Source organism: Rissa tridactyla, chromosome 3 (assembly GCF_028500815.1).
Source record: "Rissa tridactyla isolate bRisTri1 chromosome 3, bRisTri1.patW.cur.20221130, whole genome shotgun sequence".
NCBI lineage: Eukaryota > Metazoa > Chordata > Aves > Charadriiformes > Laridae > Rissa > Rissa tridactyla.
In genome coordinates, this window is record NC_071468.1 from 76,545,087 (window position 1) to 76,568,020 (window position 22,934).

Sequence of the window (22,934 nt, forward strand, 5' to 3'; positions counted from 1 at the left end):
CAGCATAGACTATAAATGTATGTCAATAGGCAAGGGAAAAAAAAACAAAAAGTGTGCCCTGGCACATAAACATATGGAGGTCAGGTTTCATCAAATTAGGTGTCTCTTGCATCCTGCAGTTGAAAAATCATAGCTCATTGCGGCAGGAAAGTATTTCGTAATCATTATGGAAACTTTTTTTTTTCCATATTTGGGATCTAAAACAGTTAAAAAGCATTTGTGACTAAAACTTCTTTTTCAAGATACTCTGTAAGATAAGGAGCAAATATAAATCCTACCTTCATCAAAAGGAAGAGGTAAATGCTTTAGCACACCTGTGGTCCACCAGTAAGTATAGCTGTACAGGAAAAACAGACACACAATTGATACTGATCTTGTATCCAGTATCATGATTTGGTCTTGTATCCAGTCTAAATGTTTGCCCATAACAGTTACCCAACGATACAGTGTCACTTTACTAAATATTTCTTTATAATTCATTTGTGGAAGAAAGTAAAGAATTATCCTCGGATCTAAGATTTCAACAGGCCCCTGCCCTACTACTTAGCTCTCAGGACACGAAAATTAAACATGTGAAGCTCAATACAGGTATGGAGGGAGGAGTGGGGTTTTTTTCCATTAAATAAAACACATTTCAGGTGCTGACCTCTACAGCACTGAAAATTAAGGTCTTAGTATATATAGAGGGTATTTATGTTTTTCTCTTGTTCTGGTCTAAAAAAAAAACCAAACCAAAACAAAAAACCACCAAAACCCCCTGTCAAGCCCCACCCAGCACTTGTTATTCAGCACTTGTTATTCCTATTCAAATTTAGGAAAAGGGTATGAAGAAATGGAGGTCAATGATAATAAAATCACAATATTGTCAAAGCAGTTGAATTCCGCACATAGAAATACATTTTGATGTGACAGCTAAGGACAGATGTCCTAAGTCTGAGAACTGTATGTTGGCATAGCTAACAGCAAAAACCAGGCTCTGCTGGAAGCTTACTCAGGATTTCCGAAAAACAACAAAAAGAAGTTAAGCAACATTCATTAAATAAAGCATGTTTTATCTTTCATTCGTGTTTACATATTTTTATTTTCCCTTCTCAAATATACTTTAATTTCTTCTCTAAATTGTTCTGATAGTTCCTTCTATTTCATTACTTGGGATGAAAAGACATTTATCTGCATTGATTTTTATTTCAAATATGTGTGTATTCACAACACTGTAAGGGCTGTAATCAGAGCATTAACGCGGTTATCTCCTACTCATGTCTATGTAGCCATCTGGAGCAGAAACAATGAGTGTATTTCCATGCCCAGGGTTAGACTTGTTAGTGGGATTTAGCAAACGGTGCAGAACAGGCAGGGCAACATACTTCAGTTCCAAAAACCGTGTATGTCCTAGACAAAAAGGACAAAGTTGTGCCTGACATTCACATCTCTTCCTTAAGTATTGTATCAGGCCATGTTAGCAAGCCATTTTCTCCAGTGCCTTCAGAAACTATGCAGACACACCCAGTTTTGCTGCATGCATAAATGATATTAATTCTGCAGCAACAGAAAGTCTCCTTTTCCATATTTACTGTCCTTTCCTGTGAATCACAAATTACATAAAAGTATATATGAAACTCATTATGAAATCTCTTCTTTCTGATGGAGAGGTAAATAGAATATAGGAAAAGCACAGACAGTCAAAAGACGTTTCAATTACAGGAAACATCTTCCTTCTCTTCCTATATCCTTGATTATATTATGAGTTTTCATTATTTCCTTTGCTGCTCTGCCCAAGGAATCCAACAGAGGCACTGCACAGAGAGGCAGGAAGAAGTTATACCAAGAACTTGTCCAATAGTTTGGTACAATCAAAAAAATACTTAGATTTTTTTTCACCTAACTACTTATTACATGGAGGTGTCATGTTGTTCACATGAGAAAACATCTTGGTTGTATATTATAAGTGCTCAGAAGAAATTCTGGCCAGAATGAAAGGTAAAACTAATTAACAAATAAATGAAGATAACCAACATATTTTTTTAAAATGTTCCACCTCATTTGAGGACAGTATCTGTGACAAGAGACAGTTGTTTAACAGGGTAACAGATGAAAAGGAGACCAAGACATTTGTATATTTGCCATGTATCAGTTGAATTAATTTTTGACATACAATAATGTTCAGAATCAGCAGGCAAGAAAATTGATGTTGCCTGTTTCACGTGTGTCTGAAATAGCACTTGGTTGTACGGCTGATAGGGGCTAGCATTAAGAGAAGTCTCAGGACACAAAAAAAGGACTGAAATTTAGAAACAGTCATATCACATGCCAGCTGCCGTGACAGGTTAATGGAATAAAGAGCCAACAGGGACTGAATACACTGCTTAAACACTTGCAAGTTTTCCCCAGACAAAAATCTACATGCAGATATTCAGATCTACCATTTGTGATACAGAGCCTTAAGACTCACAGAACGAACAAAGATACAAACAGTGAAATTCCTAAAAGATATCATTTAGTTAACAAGTCTAGTACTGCTGTTATTATTAATTTTTTTTTCTGGGGGGTGTGGAGGGGTTTAACACAGTATTTATAATCCTTAACAAGATCATTCCACATTGTGAAGCACTCTGAAATTACTTTAAAGTTTTTATGCTTTAGCTCTATTATTTCTATATATTACTGTGCAACTACAATGGAATGCAAATGAAGCCTAGACATGGCTGAAAGGAAAGCAGAAAACCATGGGCTTCTTGGTATGTACAGCTGCAGACTAAGCACACAAAAAATAAACAAATGTTATTCTCATCACCTAATCTCAAATTCAACACTTAATAAATCTGACCATCAAAAATACAACTGTACGCTGCTTAATGAGACAGCAGTAACCGTACTTCAGTAAAATAGTGAAGCATTTCGCACTGCAAGCTTCTTTTTCAGAACAACAGGAAAATAACATACTAAAGCAAATCCCTCAAAACAACGCTATGCAACATTTTTGGTAATCTCTTGAAGGTTTTGGTTTGGGTTTTTTTGTTTTTTGGGTTTTTTTCAAGTTTTTGTAAAAACTTAAAAAACAATAAGCAAGTTTTTGACAGGCTGGCAAAATTATTTGGTTAACAGCATGCATGCATTTAAATTTATTAGAGCAATACCAAACAAAATACCAAAAAATAAAAATAACAGCAAAATACCTTCGCCTGGTCTGTGACAGACTGAGAGTGTTCTTGTGATGCAAATAAAAATCAGTGGGAAGTTCCCAGAGATGAGGTTTTCCTTCTGTAGGCTTGAAAACTCCCAGAAAGAGATTGATAGAATCTTGCCTGTCCGCATCTGTTAGACAAGAGGTTACATTACACTTAGCGCCAGGAACATCGCAGAGCCCAAACCCATTCAGACTTGTCATGTTTGCTCCTCACGGACGGAGTGTGTATGTCCTACGACTTCTACAGGGCCCTCTGGGCTTCAACCACCGTCACGAAACTTCATTTAGCCCTGACCTTCTGCCACATTGCAGCACGCATTGGGCTGGTACCAGCGCTGCCTCTTTCCTTGGCTTCTCTCACCAAGGAGCTGAGGCAGAAACTCTGCTTAGAGGCTTTGCAGAATCAGATCTCATGCTGCAGCTTGGTCTCCCACCTCTGCATATATGTGTATGCATGAAGCACGTGTATGTATTTATGCATGTGCCAGGGAATCTGACATATCATGATGAATTTACTGCAGTCTAAACAACAGGAGAATGATGTACCCACACAATACACAAGTTTCCCACATGACACACAAATTATGAATTCTTTAGGTTTTTCTAGCCAAAATGTAATCAGTAAAATGATTAAACTTCACAAACACCTTCCAGTAATTTGGACTTTTTTTTCCTATTTGCTCACATCATCAATTTCTCTTGCCATAATCTAAGCCTCACCAAACCAAATAAGGCAATTGCTAAAATCCAGTAGTTACATACCCCTGCAGATGAAGCACAAAAAGAAATGTTGTTGTTCACTCACATCTTTAAGAACTCTCCTGCTACCTATCTGCAGATAGGATGAGTTACAACAGATACGAAAAAAAGCTGGAGTCAGATGAGGGCTTTGGGATAGTGAACCGTGATAAAGAGGACTTTGCAAGCAAAGCCACAGGGGCAGAGGAAGGATCTTCAGATACGGGGGAATATGTGGAGAACTGAGCTCTCTTTGTGCCCTGAGGAATTAGCATGTGGAAGGCTCTCGTCTCTACTCGTTTGCACTTCAGTAATCATCAGACAAGGAATAGTTCAGACTAGTTCAATAGATAGCGTTACTCCTGCAGTTCTCTCCACATTCCAAAAAGAGTATTGTGAGAGTTGAGCGTCCCTTTAGCAACACACTGCATCAAAAAAGTCAAACTGAAGTCTCAGTACACCAGAAAGCAGGTAAAAAACCAGGCAGAATCCACAAAGCGGTGGCATGACAGCAAGGACAAAGTTGGTTCCTGGCCACCACCCAAGTTTCAGTCAATACCTCCTTCTCCCCAGAATTCAAGTGTCTCTTCCCTCCGTGCAACATCTATTTTTTACAGGGAATCAAGACACACAAGCAGCTGACAAATGAAGTACTATGTAGAAATTTGGTGACAATAGGATTACAGAGAAGTATGGCACTTTACAGAAGCGTGCCTAAGTGGAGGCCAATATTTGGAAGTGGGATCTTCTGTATAAACATTCACGTGGTGTAACAGGGCAAGGCACCAAGAAAACGGAAAGAAAGGGGAAACCTCTTGATGTTGCGTGACTCCCCTTCCCTACTTAGAGGCCTTTCATCTGGAACCTGCCTTTTTTCTTCCTTTTCTATCCACTCGTACTCCCTCTAGATATTTACTGTCCCTTCAGAGCACTCTTACAAAAAGATATATTATTTTTTACCCTCTTTCTTGCTCCTCACCTTCACAATTTTCTTACGAGGATCAACATATAAACACTAACTCTTCTACACAGTAATACTCAAAAGCATGTGTAGGTCCTTATGGTTTGCAGGCCATATTGTTTCTGCAAAATAGTGTCACAGTTTAACCAAGACATAAGGAGAGAATGAGAAAGGCCAGAAACAGTGCAAGAAAGCTACACAAAACTCAGTAAAAAGGTCTGAAAAAAGAAACACCAAAAAAACCCTTGTTGAGGACACTGAGAATTAAAAAGAAAGGAAAAGTCACAAGCAATAACATGTATTCTTTCTTCGTGGTAAGTTATTTAGTTAGTGGTTTAACAAAGGTATTGAACAAAACCCAAGAAAGCTCTCTAAGCATAGAAACTGGTGGAGCCCTAAAGACAAAATTAGTTAACATGAACAAATAGGTTAAAATTGGTGGCAATTTCTGAAAGTTAAAGGCAGAGATCAGCCTCCTTTGTTCGTTTTCCATTGTTTCGCCTGCCAGGAACAGAAGGTATACTGAAATTGTTAACTAAATAATTGTAAAACAATTAGATTAAAACCAGATAATTCAGTTAACAAACTGTCACTACATATATGACAGATGCTAAAATGAAATTAAATGAAATGTGTTGTATGACAAACAGCTGGAATTTAAACTCATACTAACTGAATTAACCAATTCACTGTCTGAAACAGTCTATAGCAGCAGTTCATTAAAATATTGTTACCTTTCTTCCACAGCAAAAAAATGACTGCTGTTAAATGTTACCTCGCAAAGAGACTCAAACTCTCTTTACATTTATTGTTTCAGTTGTGCAGTGGTGTTTTAAACTTAACAGAAATACAGGACATTTATTAGAAAATTTCTTTCTACTGTCTTACTTCTCAACTCATAATTTGAAAGTAGGTAAAAAAACATATTACAGATTCTTGGTGCATAAGTCTTCAAGCAGGCACAAACACACACAAGCAACTGGGGAAGCAGATCATTAACTTCAATCCTCCCCTCACCTGACTTTAAGGGTTGAACAATTTTATGACTTAATTTTGAACAAAAATAATGAAAACTTTTGTCTTTCTTTGAAACACGGGCCAGAGAAAACGGGATATTAAGCTTTTCAGATCAATTTTCTTAGCTAGATAGAAAAATCTCTCTTTTCAAAAATAAATAAGAATATCAATGCATTGTGGAGCGCAGACAAAACAGCAAAGAGGTTTTCTCTCTTCATTGTTAGCACTGAATGTTATTGTGTACAAGCAAGTAGAAAGACTGCACTGATTTTTCAAAAGATACTGCAATGTACGTGTATACTAGCACATTTTTGAGACCATTTGAGAAAACAGGAACTGAAAGGGCCATTTAATTGAATTAGCCTACAATAATCTACTGCTTTCAATCTGAGTTTGCAACTGCACTACATGACAAATTACTAAATCATGAGAGATTCAACACAATTGGGACTATACCATCCCATGACTAAAAGGTTATAGTAATTAAGTTTACTTTCATACAACACTAAAAGGTAGTTTACTACGCCCAGTCCTGTTTGTGGATAAATAGATTATTCCAGATTCCAGAAGCTTATTATGCATGTTGCAACTCTAACACTGAAGTTTGCAATGTTACATTACTTTCTAAAAGGCATAAAAGCTAGAAAAATATTATTTGGAATACGATTTTCTAATTTCACTGATAATCACAAATGAAAGAAAAATGTTAGAATTCAACTAATCAGAATGCCTGTCAGAGAGGGCATTGAAGGAACACTTAATTCTTATCTGGATGATGTTGTTCTTTTCTGGTACAATTCGTTTGCTTACAACCAGGGTACTTCGAACAGTTGACTTCTCAAACTACACTGCACCCTCTACTTTTTTCAAATGCTAGAATTAAAAATATGCATGAAAAATTTTTTTTACCTAACCCTGTAAGGTTTTTTCAAGTTACTGTAAAATTAATTGCCTTGTATTTATATGTGGAAACCTTGGTTTTCTTCTAAGTTTTAGTTACTAACTTGATCCTGAGAACATTTTTTTAATTCTTCACTCTTCGATTACCTAGGTAACATATTACAAATTTATAGGTACAGAAAATCTATAGAAAAGCTAAGCCACTTATCATGAACTAGGGTGAAACTGCATTCAAAGTTATCTTTCCTACAAGTCCAAGTCTTATCTACTGGATCAGTATCTCCAGGCAAGTCACTTAACCGATACATGTCCTACTTCTTCTCATCTGTACAACTTAATTAGTAGTGATTATCCTAAGAGCTTTGAGGTCAACAGATGAAACCATTTTCTTAAAAGTATAAATTCTTTTTAGAATCATGTATTTTTTATGACTGACAAACAGAACAAGTGTGGCTAAGTGATTTATTCATCAGGCACTGTTAGAAGGCCACTTGTAATCTTGTTCTGAATCTGATATACAGTATGACTTCAAGCAAATCACTAAAATTTTCTGTGTCTGCTTACTATGGGTACACAAAATTCATACACATTAAAAGGAGTTTCTCAGATCATAAACACAAGGCAATGCTGGCTCGTGAACTGGCTAGCCCTCACGTTTTTATTTGTATTTTAAACACTATGTGATGGGTAGTAACAATAATAAGCACAGCATAGCAAATCAGAATCTTGTTCTAAAAATGCTTCCTTTATCTCTGCTTTCTGAGAAAACATCAAGAATAAAATGATCTCTCTCAAAGTGCCACATTAACAGCCTTGCAGATGCCATGTTTAAATTTCACTGAAATGAATCTTTTAAAATTTCATACTAAAAATGCTGTAAATACAACACTGAATGCTATATTTCAACAACGTTGTCTTCAAACATGAGGAATGCATAAAGCACCAAAAATGTTTGGCTCAAATGGGATTAAATACCAAAACCATACGTAAACTGGGGAAAGCGTGCAGCACCTTTATGAAAGTTTCGTTTTTCCTATTGACTTCAGTAAATACTAACATTTGTTCGTGTACTCAACCACCAGTTCGCCTAGGTGACAAGACGGCCTTTTTTCAGTCAGTGTTCTTTCTTCTTTTTGTAAGATCTTTTTCAGAACAAATTATTTTATTACTCAAACACGTGCATATCTGGACTAGCCTTGTGAGCAGACCACATCTCCAAATGTGGATGTGGAACTTTGCTCAAGCTTCCACCTAACCTAAGTGGCTGGCATAACAGTGAACAGCTTCAGAGATTGGTTCCATCCCGTACTTATCGGTACAGGTGATACTGCAAGCGTGCTGCCTTTTAGTCCTAGGAATTGATGAAGCCATACCTTATTGCCACTGCAAACAATGAGACCATATCACCGAAATAAACAGGTTCTCCATTTCTCATTTAATTTGGGCAAATATGATACTCAAATTACATTAATTACATTCAGAAACAGTACTTTAAATGCTGCGCTCTCACATCTTGTTACATACACAGAATTGTCACTAACAAAAGCAGCAACTTCAGCCAAAGAAACCAGAGATGATTTAAGTATTTCTAGCCAGTGTCCAACTCTCCATTTTAAAATTTACATACGTTTCTAAATAATCGCTGTCTACTAGGGAAAAAAAAAAAAAGCAACTTCCCTCCCTGGCTATGCAGCTTTTGTGAAAAAGAGTCAGAGAGAACTGGCAAAGTATTTAGAACACAGCAGCACTCACTGTTTCTGAGCCTGACATGTGTTAGACTGTCCTTTGATGATTCTTTTAGATCTTTCTCATGACTTCTAAAAACACTACGCATTTTTTTTCAGTTATTTTGCATAAGGTATGGCTCAGCATTTTTCAATAAGATTTTTTCTTAGCAATGCTGTCCAGGAGAAGTAGAACAGTATCAGTGATTGATACAAGCTAGTGAAGGAGTAAGCTAATATTTTACAACTTTTTTCCTCAAAGAATAGTTTGTTTACTTGGTGTGCCTTGCTTTTTAGATTAAATTTTGTCTTTCCTAGCACAGTTAGTAGCTTCTATTCATGCAAGACAATTACATGCATCAGAACTTGCTTTTTGTTTGAAGTCCTCAGGAACACCACAAGAAATACTCCACTTGAAGCCTTCTACTTGGATTTGCCAGTTTCCTTCTATTTGTTGAAGCCATTCTATCCATCTTTTTAACGGCTCTATTACAGCTACCTGTGTCTCTATTGATCTACAAATGTCACTGGAAATTTCAGCGTTACATGTGTACATTTTCTAAACACTTCTTACATCAGTTCACTAACTTTTATCAAATGAGGCCTGCACAGGATATGAGATAAACACTTCATCAGATCAGAATACTCATTTGATATCCACCAGATTTTACTGGATTATTTGGAAATTATCGTATCTCTGACATAAAATCATAGTACTGATTATTGAAGCATCACAAGTAAGATGTTTTTCAAATAATGGCTTAAAAGAAAGCACTTAAAACTAAATTTACCTGAGAAAGCATTACTATAGTATCTTGAGAGTGTTTGCATAATATCTTTGGAATGCTGAGTCCACGGAGCTATCTTTCTATAGGTTTTTACTCTGTGGACAAGCTGAGAACCTCCGTATTGCAGAGAAAGCGTGTCTCCATGATCTTCATATAATTCTTCAAATAATCTGAAGAAAAAGAAAAATGTGACAACTATCAAACTTCTAAAAAGAGGTTTTAAGGAAAAAAAAAGTATCATAATAACAAAGTCTCTGTTTAATGAGCAGTATGTTTTCTTCTCCTAAGCACTTCTCACAGTTAGAAAAACAAGTATTTCATTAAAACATGCTATTAACTTACAAGCACTAAAACTTAAAGCTATGTCTCTATTCTTTAGTCAGATAAATAGTGGAAATTTTATTCAAATACAATAATCACTAAGAAGGATTAGATTGTAAGATTTTAATTGATTTGTAATATATCAGAATGCATTCACACTACCGAATATGCACTTCTGCAGATTTGGGGAGATTAACATGTCGTACTAGCGTGCAGGGAGAACAGAAACCATATACCTTCACAAACTAAGATATTTTAAATACACTAAATGGGATAGAACATGTCAATATCTCAAGGCTATGTTTTCTGTCAAGTCCATGGGGAATGAAGCTAACATCAACATATCTTTCAAAAAGTCTCCCTAGTTATGACAATGATGGACCAAAAGTACAAAGAGAATAAACATGACTTCTAAGAAGTATGAAGGGCAGTCAGATATCATTAGCTGGGACTGGAAAAACATGATCAGCATCAAGTAGTTGTCAGTAGACTCCAAATTAAGAACAGTCCAAATAACAAAAATTATCAAGAAGCACCCCATCAATGGCAAAACCAAGACAACGGTCTCAGAAAACATGGCTACCCTAAGGAGATGACATCCAGTCCAAAAGATAACAGACTGAAAAGTGCTTCTCAGAAATGGGGACTATGGCCTTGCTGCAGCAAGGCAATGGATGATGTCTTGCTAAAAGAGGCTGAAAGTGTAGTTAAGAGGCAAAAAAAACAAAATAGAAGAAATCAAAACCCAAAAAACAACCAACCACTAAACCTGTGGAAATGTACTTCACGTCAGTATATCAAGACACGATAACTCAGGCATCTGCATGTGATACACTGTAATATCGGAGAAGTGGAGTGGAGAGGAAGGCAGAAACAAATAAAACAGCACAACAGCAGCAACACCACAATCACCATAAAAAAACCCAACAAAAGCATTCATTTAAGAAAGTTTCCAATAAAGGGATAGTGCTGCATAAGTAACCCAGCAACCATCTGACTGAAGTCCTCCTCAAAAGGTTCTATATGACGAACACTTATCTGAGCAGCAAATCTATTTCTGTAAAGACAAAGTGGCATCCAGCAAATCTTCTGCCCATGGTCAAGTATGAAAAGCTCCATTAGAAAGACAGAGCTGCTTATTAACTTAAAAAAAAAACACAAACAAACAAAAAACAAACAAAAAAACCCCAAAAAACAACACCACAAAACCACCACCAAACCAAACAAAACAGAAACCCCCAAACCACTTGCCTCCACACAAATTGTTAAGAGCTCATGATGCCATGGATGAGAATCTCCTGTTTGTTTCTTCGGTTTTACTGTGTTGTAGTTGTTTTGAAACAAGGGGAAAGACAGTAAGTAAATCCTGGTCAACTAAAAGCTAGAAAACCAGTTGAAGAAAACAACTGGTAGGTAAAAGTATGATACCTCTCAGAAATTTTCCAGTAAACCATGGGGGATAGATTAACAGAGTTGCAATGACCCTGCAATAAAGGTTCACAGAAAGCAGACAACATTAAATTCATTAAGGATGTTGATCCACTTGATTTGGAAAGGACTTGTAGAATTAAATTATCCTTCCACAGCCCCAAAATACTAAGCCTGCAGTCAAAGACAGACTAGACTTCTGTAGAGAAAAAAGTAGTTAACTACATATGATGAAATGAGCTGCTAGGGGACACTTTGTCTAGGAAACTTCCTAGATAGGACAACAATTACACTAAAGGAATCACTAAGAAATATAGCTCGCAGAAATGGCCCTGTGTGGCAAAGTCATTAAGAAGATTAATCTTGCTAGACACAAAATTGGACTGATCAAGATGCATGGTTTTTTCATCCTTCAGAATGGCCGAGTGAAATTACATACTGACTTCAGAAATCTATTTCAATAGAAATTCTGGATTGTAGCCAGCAGTGAGACCATATGAGAAAAATCAGAAGTATAGGAAGGACGGTCAAAGAACGTGATGAAGAAAAGTTAGTATTTCAGACACATTAGCTAAATTACGGAATACAGACGGCTACAGGTTACCCTTTTGGCCAACTAGAAGAGTGTAAATGAAGAGGCAGAGTATGCAGGAAGCAGATATTAGGTGTGAGACAATGCAGGAGGTCAAAGTGAGAGACCGCACAATGGAGAGAACGTACAACACATGCCTGTCTTCAGATTTTGTTGCACTTTGAAGCAGGATTTTTTAATTATTCTGAATTCAGTAATTCAGAAACAAGTCTTAGCAGATGACAAAACCAGTTTCAGCCAGGCATACAATCTAGTGCAATAGAGAAGAAAAAAAATAAATAAAATGCGGCCAGATAAAAGTAACCTCTTAAGCCAGACTAATAGCTGCATTTCAGAGAGATAATGACAAATAAAGTATCAGGAAAATAAGAGACAAAGCAACTACTATAATCTTAATAGATGATGGTAAGAGATGGAAATTTGTGTGGTTGGGGCATAGAGGGAAGAGGGGGACGGAAGAAGAGACAGGAAATATGGAACACTTGCAGCAGGAAGGAACGGAGGAAATTTGGGAGGGTAGAGGAAGGGCAAAGGTGGTGAAGCTTAAGGAAAGATAGCAAAATGCAGCCTGATGTGCTGAAATGAGTGGTAGCTGTAGAGGACACTACAGAGAGCAGAGATAAGAGACTTGTCCATCTCCTGATCCCCTCTAGTTAGCATCCAACAGTCCTGATTGCCAAATCCCCAGGGGGCTGCACAGCAACTGGTATTTAAAGCAGCAGATGCTTATTCCCAGAGGTAAGCATCCATCACCTAGCAGCTGGGACATGGTGGAGGAGAGGCACTGCTAGCACACTAAGGAAGTCAGGCAGCAGGTGTTCATCCTGACCATTGGGCAGAGGCCAGGCAGGAGCCACCCCTCGCACAGTGAACCAACACGCTGCATTTGAAATTGATTCTGTGGCACATACCTGCTCCTGGCACCAGGCAAGTGCTCAAAGCTAATGGGAGAAAGGAGAGGAGCTGACGGTACGTCTCAAGTAAAGGGGTGGGGAGATTGAGTACTTCGTCTTTTTTAAAATACAAGTTGCATCTCCACCTTCTAAAACTAATAAACTACTAGTCAAAAGCAGCAATGAAGTCATGAGTTTCACAGTCACAACAGGTATAAGGAATAAAAACAAATCAACTCAAGGACTCTTACATTAATTTCTGAAGCATATTCACAAGTTAGGTAGCTTAGGTCCCCCTGACCCTCAGAGCATTTCAATTTAAATGCTGGGTTTTCTTAAATGGTTTGAGGATGCTTGAATAAGTATTGCTGATACTTGGTTCGAGAGAACAACTTTGCTGAAAACTTTTCTTCAATAAATCAAAAAGAACAAAATTATTCCAAGGGAAAAAGTAGGAAATAGCAAGGTAAGATGTACTTCTACACAAATATCAGTTTGACATTCTCCATAAAAGCATGTATTTGTTTCAGGATTTTTTGGGTTGTTTCTTTTGTTTGTTTGGTTTCACGTTGGTTTTTTTGGGGGGCAGGTGGAGAGGGGATGGGGTGTTCTTGTGGGTTTTTTTGGGGTTTTTTTGGTTTTTGTTTTTTTTTTTTTCATTTTGCTTCAAGCAAGTGAAGTAAGTGTAAGAGACTGGGGCAGGTTTTTTGTTACATTTAAAATGGAAACTCTTTGCTTTAAGTTTAGGCATACAAGTAGAATGAAGTCAAGCAGTTATCTTGCAAGAAGCCTGATTAACATACTTTTCCAGAAGAGCACGTTTTCAGCATGACTGGATTTTCTCAAGAAAATTTCAAGTATGGATGATTTTTGAAACATGCACACATAAACATTTTTAAATCATTCCAAAAGAAAGAATTGCACTCCTCTACATAGACATATTTTTTCCTAAAAACCTTGACACTTTATTAAAAAAATAAAAATATTACACACTTTATTAATATATCTTACCTAACAGCATCCGTATCAAATTGTAAATTAGGTTTATCAATCAATCCCAATGAATAGAGTTGGTATGCCAAAGCACATTTTCCCACCATAAACTGGGCTGTGTTAGTGCGATCCAAACAGTCCACACAATTGGTTCGGAGAACTCCGGTCTGGTAAAGCAATCCAAATGAGACTTTTCTTAAACAACAAATTACTACACTCATAATTATTACTTTTTTCCCCTACTGTCCCAAGACTTGTCAAATCTCAAATACTGAATTTTATATCAGTTCACAAAAATTTAAGCAAAGACATTTTTAAAAAACATTAAAAAGCAATTTATCTCTAGCGAGCTACATTAGACTGCTGCAAGCCCTACTTTCAAAATATTCTGGCTTCTAGCATCACACAAACCGCAATCTCCTTCAACTTACAAACAGCCCTAAAGATTTAACTTAAAAAGAAAGACTGTGTTATTTCAGTAAAGGTGGTCTTATTTTCAACTATGTTGTAACTACTGCAAAAAATAAAGAACGCTTTCAGCCTGCTGTGGTTCTACTGTGATGGTGCTTTTATTTTAAGCTTTCCATATCTGGAGTAACACACGTGAACATTTTGTTGAAGATCTCCATCATGCACATATTCTTTTATGCTGCTTGCATCACCATTTTTCAATTCTGTAATGCACATGGAAAGTTTTTTTACAATATGAACAGCTGCAAGAATCATATTTTAATATAGCAGCATGGGGGATTCTTCTGCTCAAATATATGAGCATATACTCATACTACAGACTACATACAAGCTAGCTGGCTAAACTTTTATTATCTTAAAAAAGAAGCATTTTTTGGGTGTGAAGCACAAGATATCTATTCCAAGACAAGAAGAACTGTGATCCAAATGCTTACATAGTATGCCTATGGTGACTACCTCATATAATTAAGTGGAAAGATAGAAAAAATAATTATACCCCTAATACAGGTAAACCTGTAAGACTAATATTAAAAAAAATTAGCTAGCCTTGATATGTTTTAAAATAAAACAGATCAAAATCTGTCTACTCTGCTGTTTATCTGCCCTCAAGAAACATATCCCAGTGATCAGCTAGTAAAGGAATGGTCACATGCTTTCCAACTTACATGAACCACAAAATTGAACGGCAAGTCAAAAGCAACTAATGCTTCTTAAGAATACACCGTGTCCCAAGCATGCAATCATAACATTCAAGTATTACTTGAATGTTATATTCAAGTTACTCTATAGTCCAGTCAGGACTTTTCTGACGTTAAAGAATGCTGTGTTTCAGTTGTATTTTCTTTTTAGTGATGGAAATTACAACAAAGTACAGAATAGTCAGCAGTGGTGAAAATTCTTTTAATAACCCATTTTCACGTGTATGAATATGTCACCAGACTTAAGCATGTTTACTCCACATCTCTTCTATCTAACATTGTATTATGCTGTTCGTTAAAATGCTGCTGCTGTTAGCTGTAGCGCGACTGGTGCTGCTACACTGGTAGCACTACAGACTAAGTAGCAATAGAAAGTAGTTTAAAATATGAGCATTTCTCAGACTACCTCCAGCAAAAATACAGTTTCAACAGCATAAGGTTTTGCGGTACCACCTAAGAACCTTAAGCCCTATTTCCCAGTTGGGTTTCTGGGATGGACCGCAATAATGCTGTTTACTATAAACATTAATTTAAAAGCAATCTGTGAATCACCAATTGGATATTTAAGCGAAATGGTTCACTGGTCCTTTGGGAGAGCTGATCTACATCACTGTAACTATGAATTAGTAAAGTATATTTTAGTACCTGCAAGCGACCAGTGGAAACAACATAACCTCCCAGTTCGTTCCACCTGAAAGGGAAACAAAACAGAACTACTTACAAATCTTTAAAAAAAGCAAAAAACAGATCATACAATGTATAGATCTGCTCAGTGAAAAAGGCTGACAATTAAAAACCTGACACAAAGCAAATCTGATATCTCTGAATAGCACAAAGCAGTGAAAGCTCTATGCAATAGTAAGATTTTGTATTTAAACTGCATTTCAAAAAAATCTAGCCTAAAGCAGAAATATTCTAAAGCCATACAAAATATTTCCTTTGCTCTCCATAAAACAGAGTTAGAGCAGCAGAAGTGTTGCTAGATCGGCTCTTGAGTACACAAAAATTGCAGTAGCTACAATGCCAATGACTGGAAGGTAGAGGCATAACATACACTGTAGCACAAGCTGGTTGATTTAAGTCTTGCCCTCATACTGATTTCTAGACATACACGCTGAATACATACACACACATTGTCCAGGCCTTGCAATTCTATACAGGCCTTAGCTGTACCCCAGAGCTAGAGAACGTGAACGAGAAGTTAATGACATTTTGAGGCAGAGGAGCCATTATGCTTGGTGCAAGTAACCACTGAACTACTGAATATTTTCAAGTTAGTAGGGTGACCCAGCCTGACAGGAGCACTGCTATGGCAAGCCTATATACTACATTCGAGACTCACGGGACTATCTCTACAGAACACAGCATTACATGGATGTATTGGATCTTGTTCGTGCTAGACTGCAGTGGCCACATTTGCTGCACTGCATGGCAGAAACAAGCTCTAAGAGAGCCTAAGAAAGTTTTAGTTCAGACTGTTTCTAAATGAAGATAAACTAAAAAGACAAGGATGCTCTTAAAGTAAAATATGAATGCCCATTTGGGCAGTGATGAATTAGGTCCCTAATGTGAAAATGTGAATCAAAAACTTACTGAACTTTTAACGTGGAAGTTATTTTTACTTCTGGATTTTCAGGACTGATAGAATTCAGCTGAATAAATAACTGTACTTCAGCAGCAGTCTAAGCAAATACAGTTTTTATTTAAAAAAAAAATTTAAATTTTGTATGCATGAATACCATAAAATCCACTGGAAGACACCGGACTCTGTAACATTTAGATCATAGTTATCTTATTAGTATGCCTGAAAAGAAGCCACTTATTAAATTCCAGATGATGTCTGCTTTGTTAAATTTATCCCCAAATTTAGAATTACTTTGGTTAAAGTGAAAAAAACTCCAAAACTTTATATAAATACACATGGCACAAATTACAAGTAACAAATAACGGTTTCAAGTAAGAATTCGTTATAAGTAGAACAGCAGCAGCATGATTGTACTCTCTATAGATTTTTCACTGTATTAGTATTTCTTAGAACATGCTTCTGACTGCAATCCTTTTAGCTATAACTTCGTAACTAATTCTGTTTTTTCATATTAGTTTAAGCCTTAAAATAAGAAATAATGTATTAGACGTAGAAATTCCAGTCAACTTTCCAAGGAATAGATATTGTTCATTATGCATCGATTAAATTATACATACTTTTCATCTGGCCGCAAGATACTGCAGTAGGAATCAGGTCGATTTACAAAAAATCCAGTCTTCTTTACTACACTTTCTGCAATCACATTGAGTCTATCAAGAACATTGCAAAGTTTGCTGAGGAGAGAAAATAAACAAACCACACGGTCAAGATACATTAATGATAAAAAATTTTCACTGCTTGGAAAGTCTTTTAATAACAAAAATGATTTAAAGGAAGACTCACATCACAGTTTCATTTATCCAACAGTAATTATGTCTATTGTTTTCTTAGATTTTACAGACTTGGGAAACAGACACTGATGGTATCCCAGCAATTTTGTTTATTTATTAATAAAACATACTCCATAAACTAGAAGTGAAAGACTTCAAAAATCTAAAATTCCTTGACTTTTATATCACATTAATTTTCCTCTACCAAACTTTCTGTGATTCACAAAATAAGAATGAGGCAGAAAAGGATATACGATTATGCTAAATCATACTCCTTCGTTTTGTTTGCAAGGTGCTGTTTTGTTCAGTAACATTTGTTTCTGTGGATGGCCTTCACAATGTCCTGCATCTCCTGTTCAGATCAGGGCACCCATCCGTTCATTGTTGGGGACTTTAACTTCCATTTACTCATAATTTTACTCTCAAAAGATTTCATTACAGTGTTTACATTTCAACTAACAAAAACAATTATCTATTTTTTAAAGATTGCTTATACTGAGATGGAAGCAGTATTTTGGAACATTTCCACTGGTACTACTTTCCAGCAAACTTACTTCAAAACTACATGTTAAAGCAAACACGTTCTCAGTATTCCTGAAACTGTCAATTCCTTAGGCAGACATATATATTATCTTCCAATCTTAAATATCTCTTGCTTGCATAAATAATTAATCTTGTTCAAGGTCATCAGGTATCCTTTTTATTTCTGTATTAAGGTGGGTATGTATATAAATACACCTCGAGTTTACAGCAAAAAGGGGAATCCTTTTATCACCTAGTATCATTTCCCACATAGGACAGACCACTAAACTTCATCAGCCTCACTCCATATGAAACCCAAGAACTTGCATCTAGCATATCTTCTGAAAGGAAATCTAGCCTTATTTTAAGATTTGCTATTTAATCATAACACAAACAACTGCATATACACCTAGCTGTACACAATACCATTTTAGAATAAAAACATAGCGTGAAACCATGTCAAATTTTAAAGTAACAGTTTCACACCCACATGACCAACTGCATCAGCCAACCTGTAATCTCAAACAGTGAATAAGGATTGTTTTCCAAAGCTTTTTTCATAAAATTTTAATCAACAAACATTAATTATGTTCCTGCCCTTTGATCTAAACCAGGTTTTCCATTGTTACTGACATAGTAACAGATACCTGAAAGGTGATCCAACAATTCTTACCATTCTTCTAGAATTTTTGGCATTATAAAATACAGTAGACATACGCAGGTCAGAGAACTTCACAACCAAGTTGTGTGTTACTTAAGAATAGCAAACTATACCTGTAGATTTAAAATGTTGGTGTCTTGTAAATATTTCTACGTTTAGGAAAACATTCAACCTTTTCACATGTAGTAGTACAGCATTCTATTGTCCAAAATTACAGAATAAAAAGTTACAGAACACATTTGCCTTTCTAAGATACATGCTTCTAATAATCTAATTGTTTTATAACATTGAAATTAATGGCCTCATTTCCTTTTGGAAGAGGAAATGAAAAAGACAGATTGATATGAAACCCCTTGTTTTCCAAAATTTTCTAACTCAATACATTCAATGACTGAAATGTAAAACCTGACAAAATGCAGTATTTTGACTAATGCAAAATAAAATTGAATGTTGATAGGGGTTTTTGTGGCCTTTCTCTAAAATTTTCCTTTGCAGAGAATTTCAAAGTTTTCAGGTCTTGCTCCACTTTGGTAAGAAACCAAAGAAAACATTAAAAATCCTTCAAAAAGCTGAGGTTTTATTCTGTCCGTAAATCTTAATAAAATTCTCTCATCATTCCTAATCTACATTCAACTGAAAAGAAAGATACTCAGTAGCATGCAGTTATTTGTACTGTGGCTAAGAGCGCTATTACAAAGAAGGATTTTTTCTACCTTTTAGTGTATTTGGCCATATCCCAGGGTATGTATATAATTGCATGCTCTGGGGGTAAAAACTGGTTGAGATATGTCACAGCAGCAACAAGTTCTTCACTAAGAATCCGTTCATGCTTTCTTTTTTCACGTTCCTTTAGCAAGAAGAAAAGGAAGGTAACATTACAATTTTCGTTAACAAATCTATGTAACCTGTATACATGTACATATAAGAGAAATTAAAAGTGGAAGCCCTAACAACAGCAGGCAGAACTTCGTAACTAGTACAAATAAATTAAGAATGGAAGAGACAGAAAAATCTAAATGTTCTGGGTTTTTAATAATTGATCTATATTAAGAGCAAAAGTTACCCATCTCAACTGTGAATAATCATTGTCTGAAAAATGGAATCCCATAAAAGCAAAGAAGAGCATAAGGAAACTGCCCAGGGAAGTGGCTGAATCGACACTCCTGGAGGTATTTAAAAGACCGCTAGACATGGTGCTTAGGGACATGGTTTAGTGGTGGTTTTGTCAGTGTTAGATTGATGGTTGTACTCTATATCACAGAGTCCCTTCCAACCTAGATGATTCTATGAAACAAAGTGCTAATATGGAGGAAATGGACAAAGACAAAAGAGAAAGAAAAACACAGGCAAAAAGGAAAATGTCTCATTCAATTCTGGGATACAAGAGGACCCAGGCAAATTTTTCTCCATTACTGACAGGAGATGCGGAACAGCAGCTTCCATCTCCTAGCCTTGCAATAATTTAAAAAAAATGTGAATTATCTTGACATTCTCTGAATATACAGTACGTTTTGGCACTCTATATGCCAAAACATGTATGGCTTTCCTCTCAACTTCATCCAAACTAAAACCCGTTCTGAACTTACGTTACAGAAACTGCTTTAAATATGTAATAGCAGTCACAAATAAACAACCCCAAAGGAAGCCTAATACATTCAGTAGTAGTTAACAAGTTTCTAGGATAAAGGAGGTCATAGATTTATGTTTTATCAACACTTACGAAATCAAATAATAAAAGGACTGGAGATAGAAGCACTTAGCAGTTGTGTAAAAGCAACCGCAACATCCAAACAAAGGTGTTCAGGTTCGGGGGCTTTGCCCCCTGGCAACTTTATTAATTTTTTGATTTTATTTTTTTTTTTTAAGTGGTACATGAAGTCAGAAAGGAACATGAACTTTAGCATCTTAATATTGAGCATCTACAGAGATGGAAAGAAAGAGATGCATTTTAAGCCACCATATCAAAAGCCCTGTGAATAAAAGCATATAATAATTCACGTGTCAAGGTCATGTGAGCCCAGACTCACAGTATAACAATGGCTTTTGAAAGCTATGGCTGCAGGAGATAAAATCATTTTCTTGTCAACAAATGCCATCCTAAGTTGATTCCACAGACTATTGGAGAGTCTAAAAAGCACTCCTATCCAGGAAAGCTTCTAGAAATAGAAAACAGGTTATATAGTTGCCATTTATTACAACTTAAGAGTTTTAAAAGCCTTCCTTTTGTATTTTCCCTATTTTTTATAATAGGAACAGATCCTACATGCACATAAAAGATCCTTTTTTTCTACTGAATACAGTTCAACAACATGATAAACTAAGTATTTTTTTAAAGACAAAAAAGGACTAAGAGACGATTCAAGCAAAACAAATCAATATATTAAACTCAAATATGGAAATAGACACCACCACAGAAAACATCTGGATCAGAACAGAAAAAAAAAACAAAACAAAAATCTGCAACACAAATACAAGACGTAATAACCAAAATTACAGTGCCACCCAGAATACAGGCTTTGTACCACAGCCTCTCACACAGCGGTGAACTGAACTACTGCAGCAATCATGAAGCTCCCCCTGTTAGTCCAGCCCTGCTGCCAACGGCACTGCCCATTAGCTACATCAGATGCTTCAGTTCCCTCTCCCACTCATACTTCCATGACTCTACCAAACCAAGCAAACAACAGAAGATAAGTCTTTATCTTCAATATTTCAATTGTAATATTTCAAATAACTCGGTCATCTGCCTCAAGAGGCCTACAAACTTCACTTTGCACGGAACCACATATTTTAGCATTTTTTAGTGCTAAATTAAATTTAGTGGTTAATTTATTTGGACTTACTCACATCTAAGGGGTAATAACAAAAACCTGAAAAAAAACAACAAAAGGATGCTAGAAGTCTATCAACATGGAAGACTTCTTTTTTTGAAGGGCTGTTGTGGAAGCAGTCAGGGAGTTACATACTATTCCATGAAGGATGAGATTTATGGAGAAAATACATAATTTACAAGGTAGTATTAGTTCACAGGACAACCAAAATTACACAGAGACTGTACAGAAATAAGCATCATATCAAAAAGTAGAAAACACATAAAACATATTCAAAATATTGTACCTTCACAAGATTCAAAATAATAATGGGAGAGCCAAATCTCTGAAGCATTTGGTCAAAGTGAAGAGCAGCAACATGCGCAAAAGGATCTGCTTGGTCCACTGCAACAAATACATATATTCAGGACTATATTAAGCAAGCTGTAGTCACTTAAATCATTTTCCCTTAAAAATACTCTTCACAAAATACATACTAATTCTGCAACAGTTATGATACAATTACATGGTCTCTCCTCTTCTCATGCAAAAGCTGTTAAAAAAAATCTTCCCTTTTCCAAACTGGAAGTGACTTAACCAAAACTTTCATGCGATGCTTACAAAGTGAAATTATTCTGGCCCCATTAAACTTAGCCCAGATGCTTTCCACCATTTTCAACAGGTTCAAAATTGTATCCACAATACTAAGATAAAAGCAACTAACTTTGTATACAACATAATAAGCACAAAGAAAGCAGACACCTTCAAACAGAAGTTCTTTGTATTCCATTTCTGAATGTGAAGTCTAAGATGGAGATTTTTTTCTATTCCATTTCATCAAATGCAGCTTTTTATATGGTTGAATGTTTGTATGCCATCATGTTTATCATGAAGAACACTGGTTTACCTTAAATTATGACCTCCCCAAAACCAAATGCATAGGCAATTTGTTCATTTTTGCAAATTTAGTTTTCACTTTTGCTTGCAGGTGTTGCTTTAGGACAGCGCCAACCACAAACTATCACAAAGAATAATTTGTACATACACGTTATGGGTGGCTTAGGCATCATAGTTGAAATATCTTGAGACCAGTACAGAGGGACAGATCCTCGAACCTGAACATAGGAAGAATAACTTCCTGCAGAAAATGACATAACTGAAGCATCATAAAGTATTTGTTCAGTTTCCACTTCATTAGCAACATCTCCCTAAAACAAACAGAAATACACACGATGTAGACATGACACTTCAGAGCTGCATGCATTACAGAGAACTGATCATTACAAACAGGGTACAATTAAACTGTAAAACACCAAATCATTGTAGTGAGAACACCATGAAGCTTAAATTCCCATTTGTCTCCCTAAATGTATATTATTAGATTATTTTTTTCCTCTATTTAGGAAATAACATTATCTCTAAGCGTAAGAAAAAGAACTGCTGGTTAAGACTTATTATTTTAAAAACAGCTTTATTATCTGAATTAAAAATGTAATGATAGCTGTGATAACATTACCTAATAGCATAATTTACAACGAAAGCCCTAACAACCTTCGAAAACATTTCAGTTCTCCAGTCAGTCAAGCTTAAGCTTACATATTGTTGGAGGGGCAGGGGGGAACCCCTAAAATCACATTTAATTTACCTCGCAGTTTGCTCCTCGTTTCAGAAAACGTGTTCCAGCAAATTTGCTTGATCTTCTGGCTATCAGAGTGACATATATAGGCCGACCATATATTAACAGTTCTTGAAAGAGAAGTTAAGGTTTACATGTCACATGCGATTTTTCGTTCGCTTACTTCATGCAAGCAAAAATGA

At 36.1% G+C, this 22,934-nt stretch overlaps 1 protein-coding gene across 2 annotated transcripts in view; it reads right to left on the bottom strand.

The window, feature by feature from the left end:
* The window catches only part of FIG4 (FIG4 phosphoinositide 5-phosphatase), a 70,090-nt gene that overhangs the window by 35,148 nt on the left and 12,008 nt on the right, over positions 1-22,934 (bottom strand). For both annotated transcript variants that reach the window (XM_054195287.1, XM_054195288.1), the window contains 10 exons: positions 22,762-22,862; positions 22,162-22,324; positions 21,424-21,521; positions 19,020-19,153; positions 16,911-17,027; positions 15,354-15,399; positions 13,558-13,706; positions 9,316-9,482; positions 3,174-3,312; positions 279-337 (listed from right to left, as the gene is read on the bottom strand). In XM_054195287.1, coding sequence (XP_054051262.1) covers positions 279-337; positions 3,174-3,312; positions 9,316-9,482; positions 13,558-13,706; positions 15,354-15,399; positions 16,911-17,027; positions 19,020-19,153; positions 21,424-21,521; positions 22,162-22,324; positions 22,762-22,862 — 1,173 coding nt within the window. The remainder of the gene's footprint in view (positions 1-278; positions 338-3,173; positions 3,313-9,315; positions 9,483-13,557; positions 13,707-15,353; positions 15,400-16,910; positions 17,028-19,019; positions 19,154-21,423; positions 21,522-22,161; positions 22,325-22,761; positions 22,863-22,934) is intronic.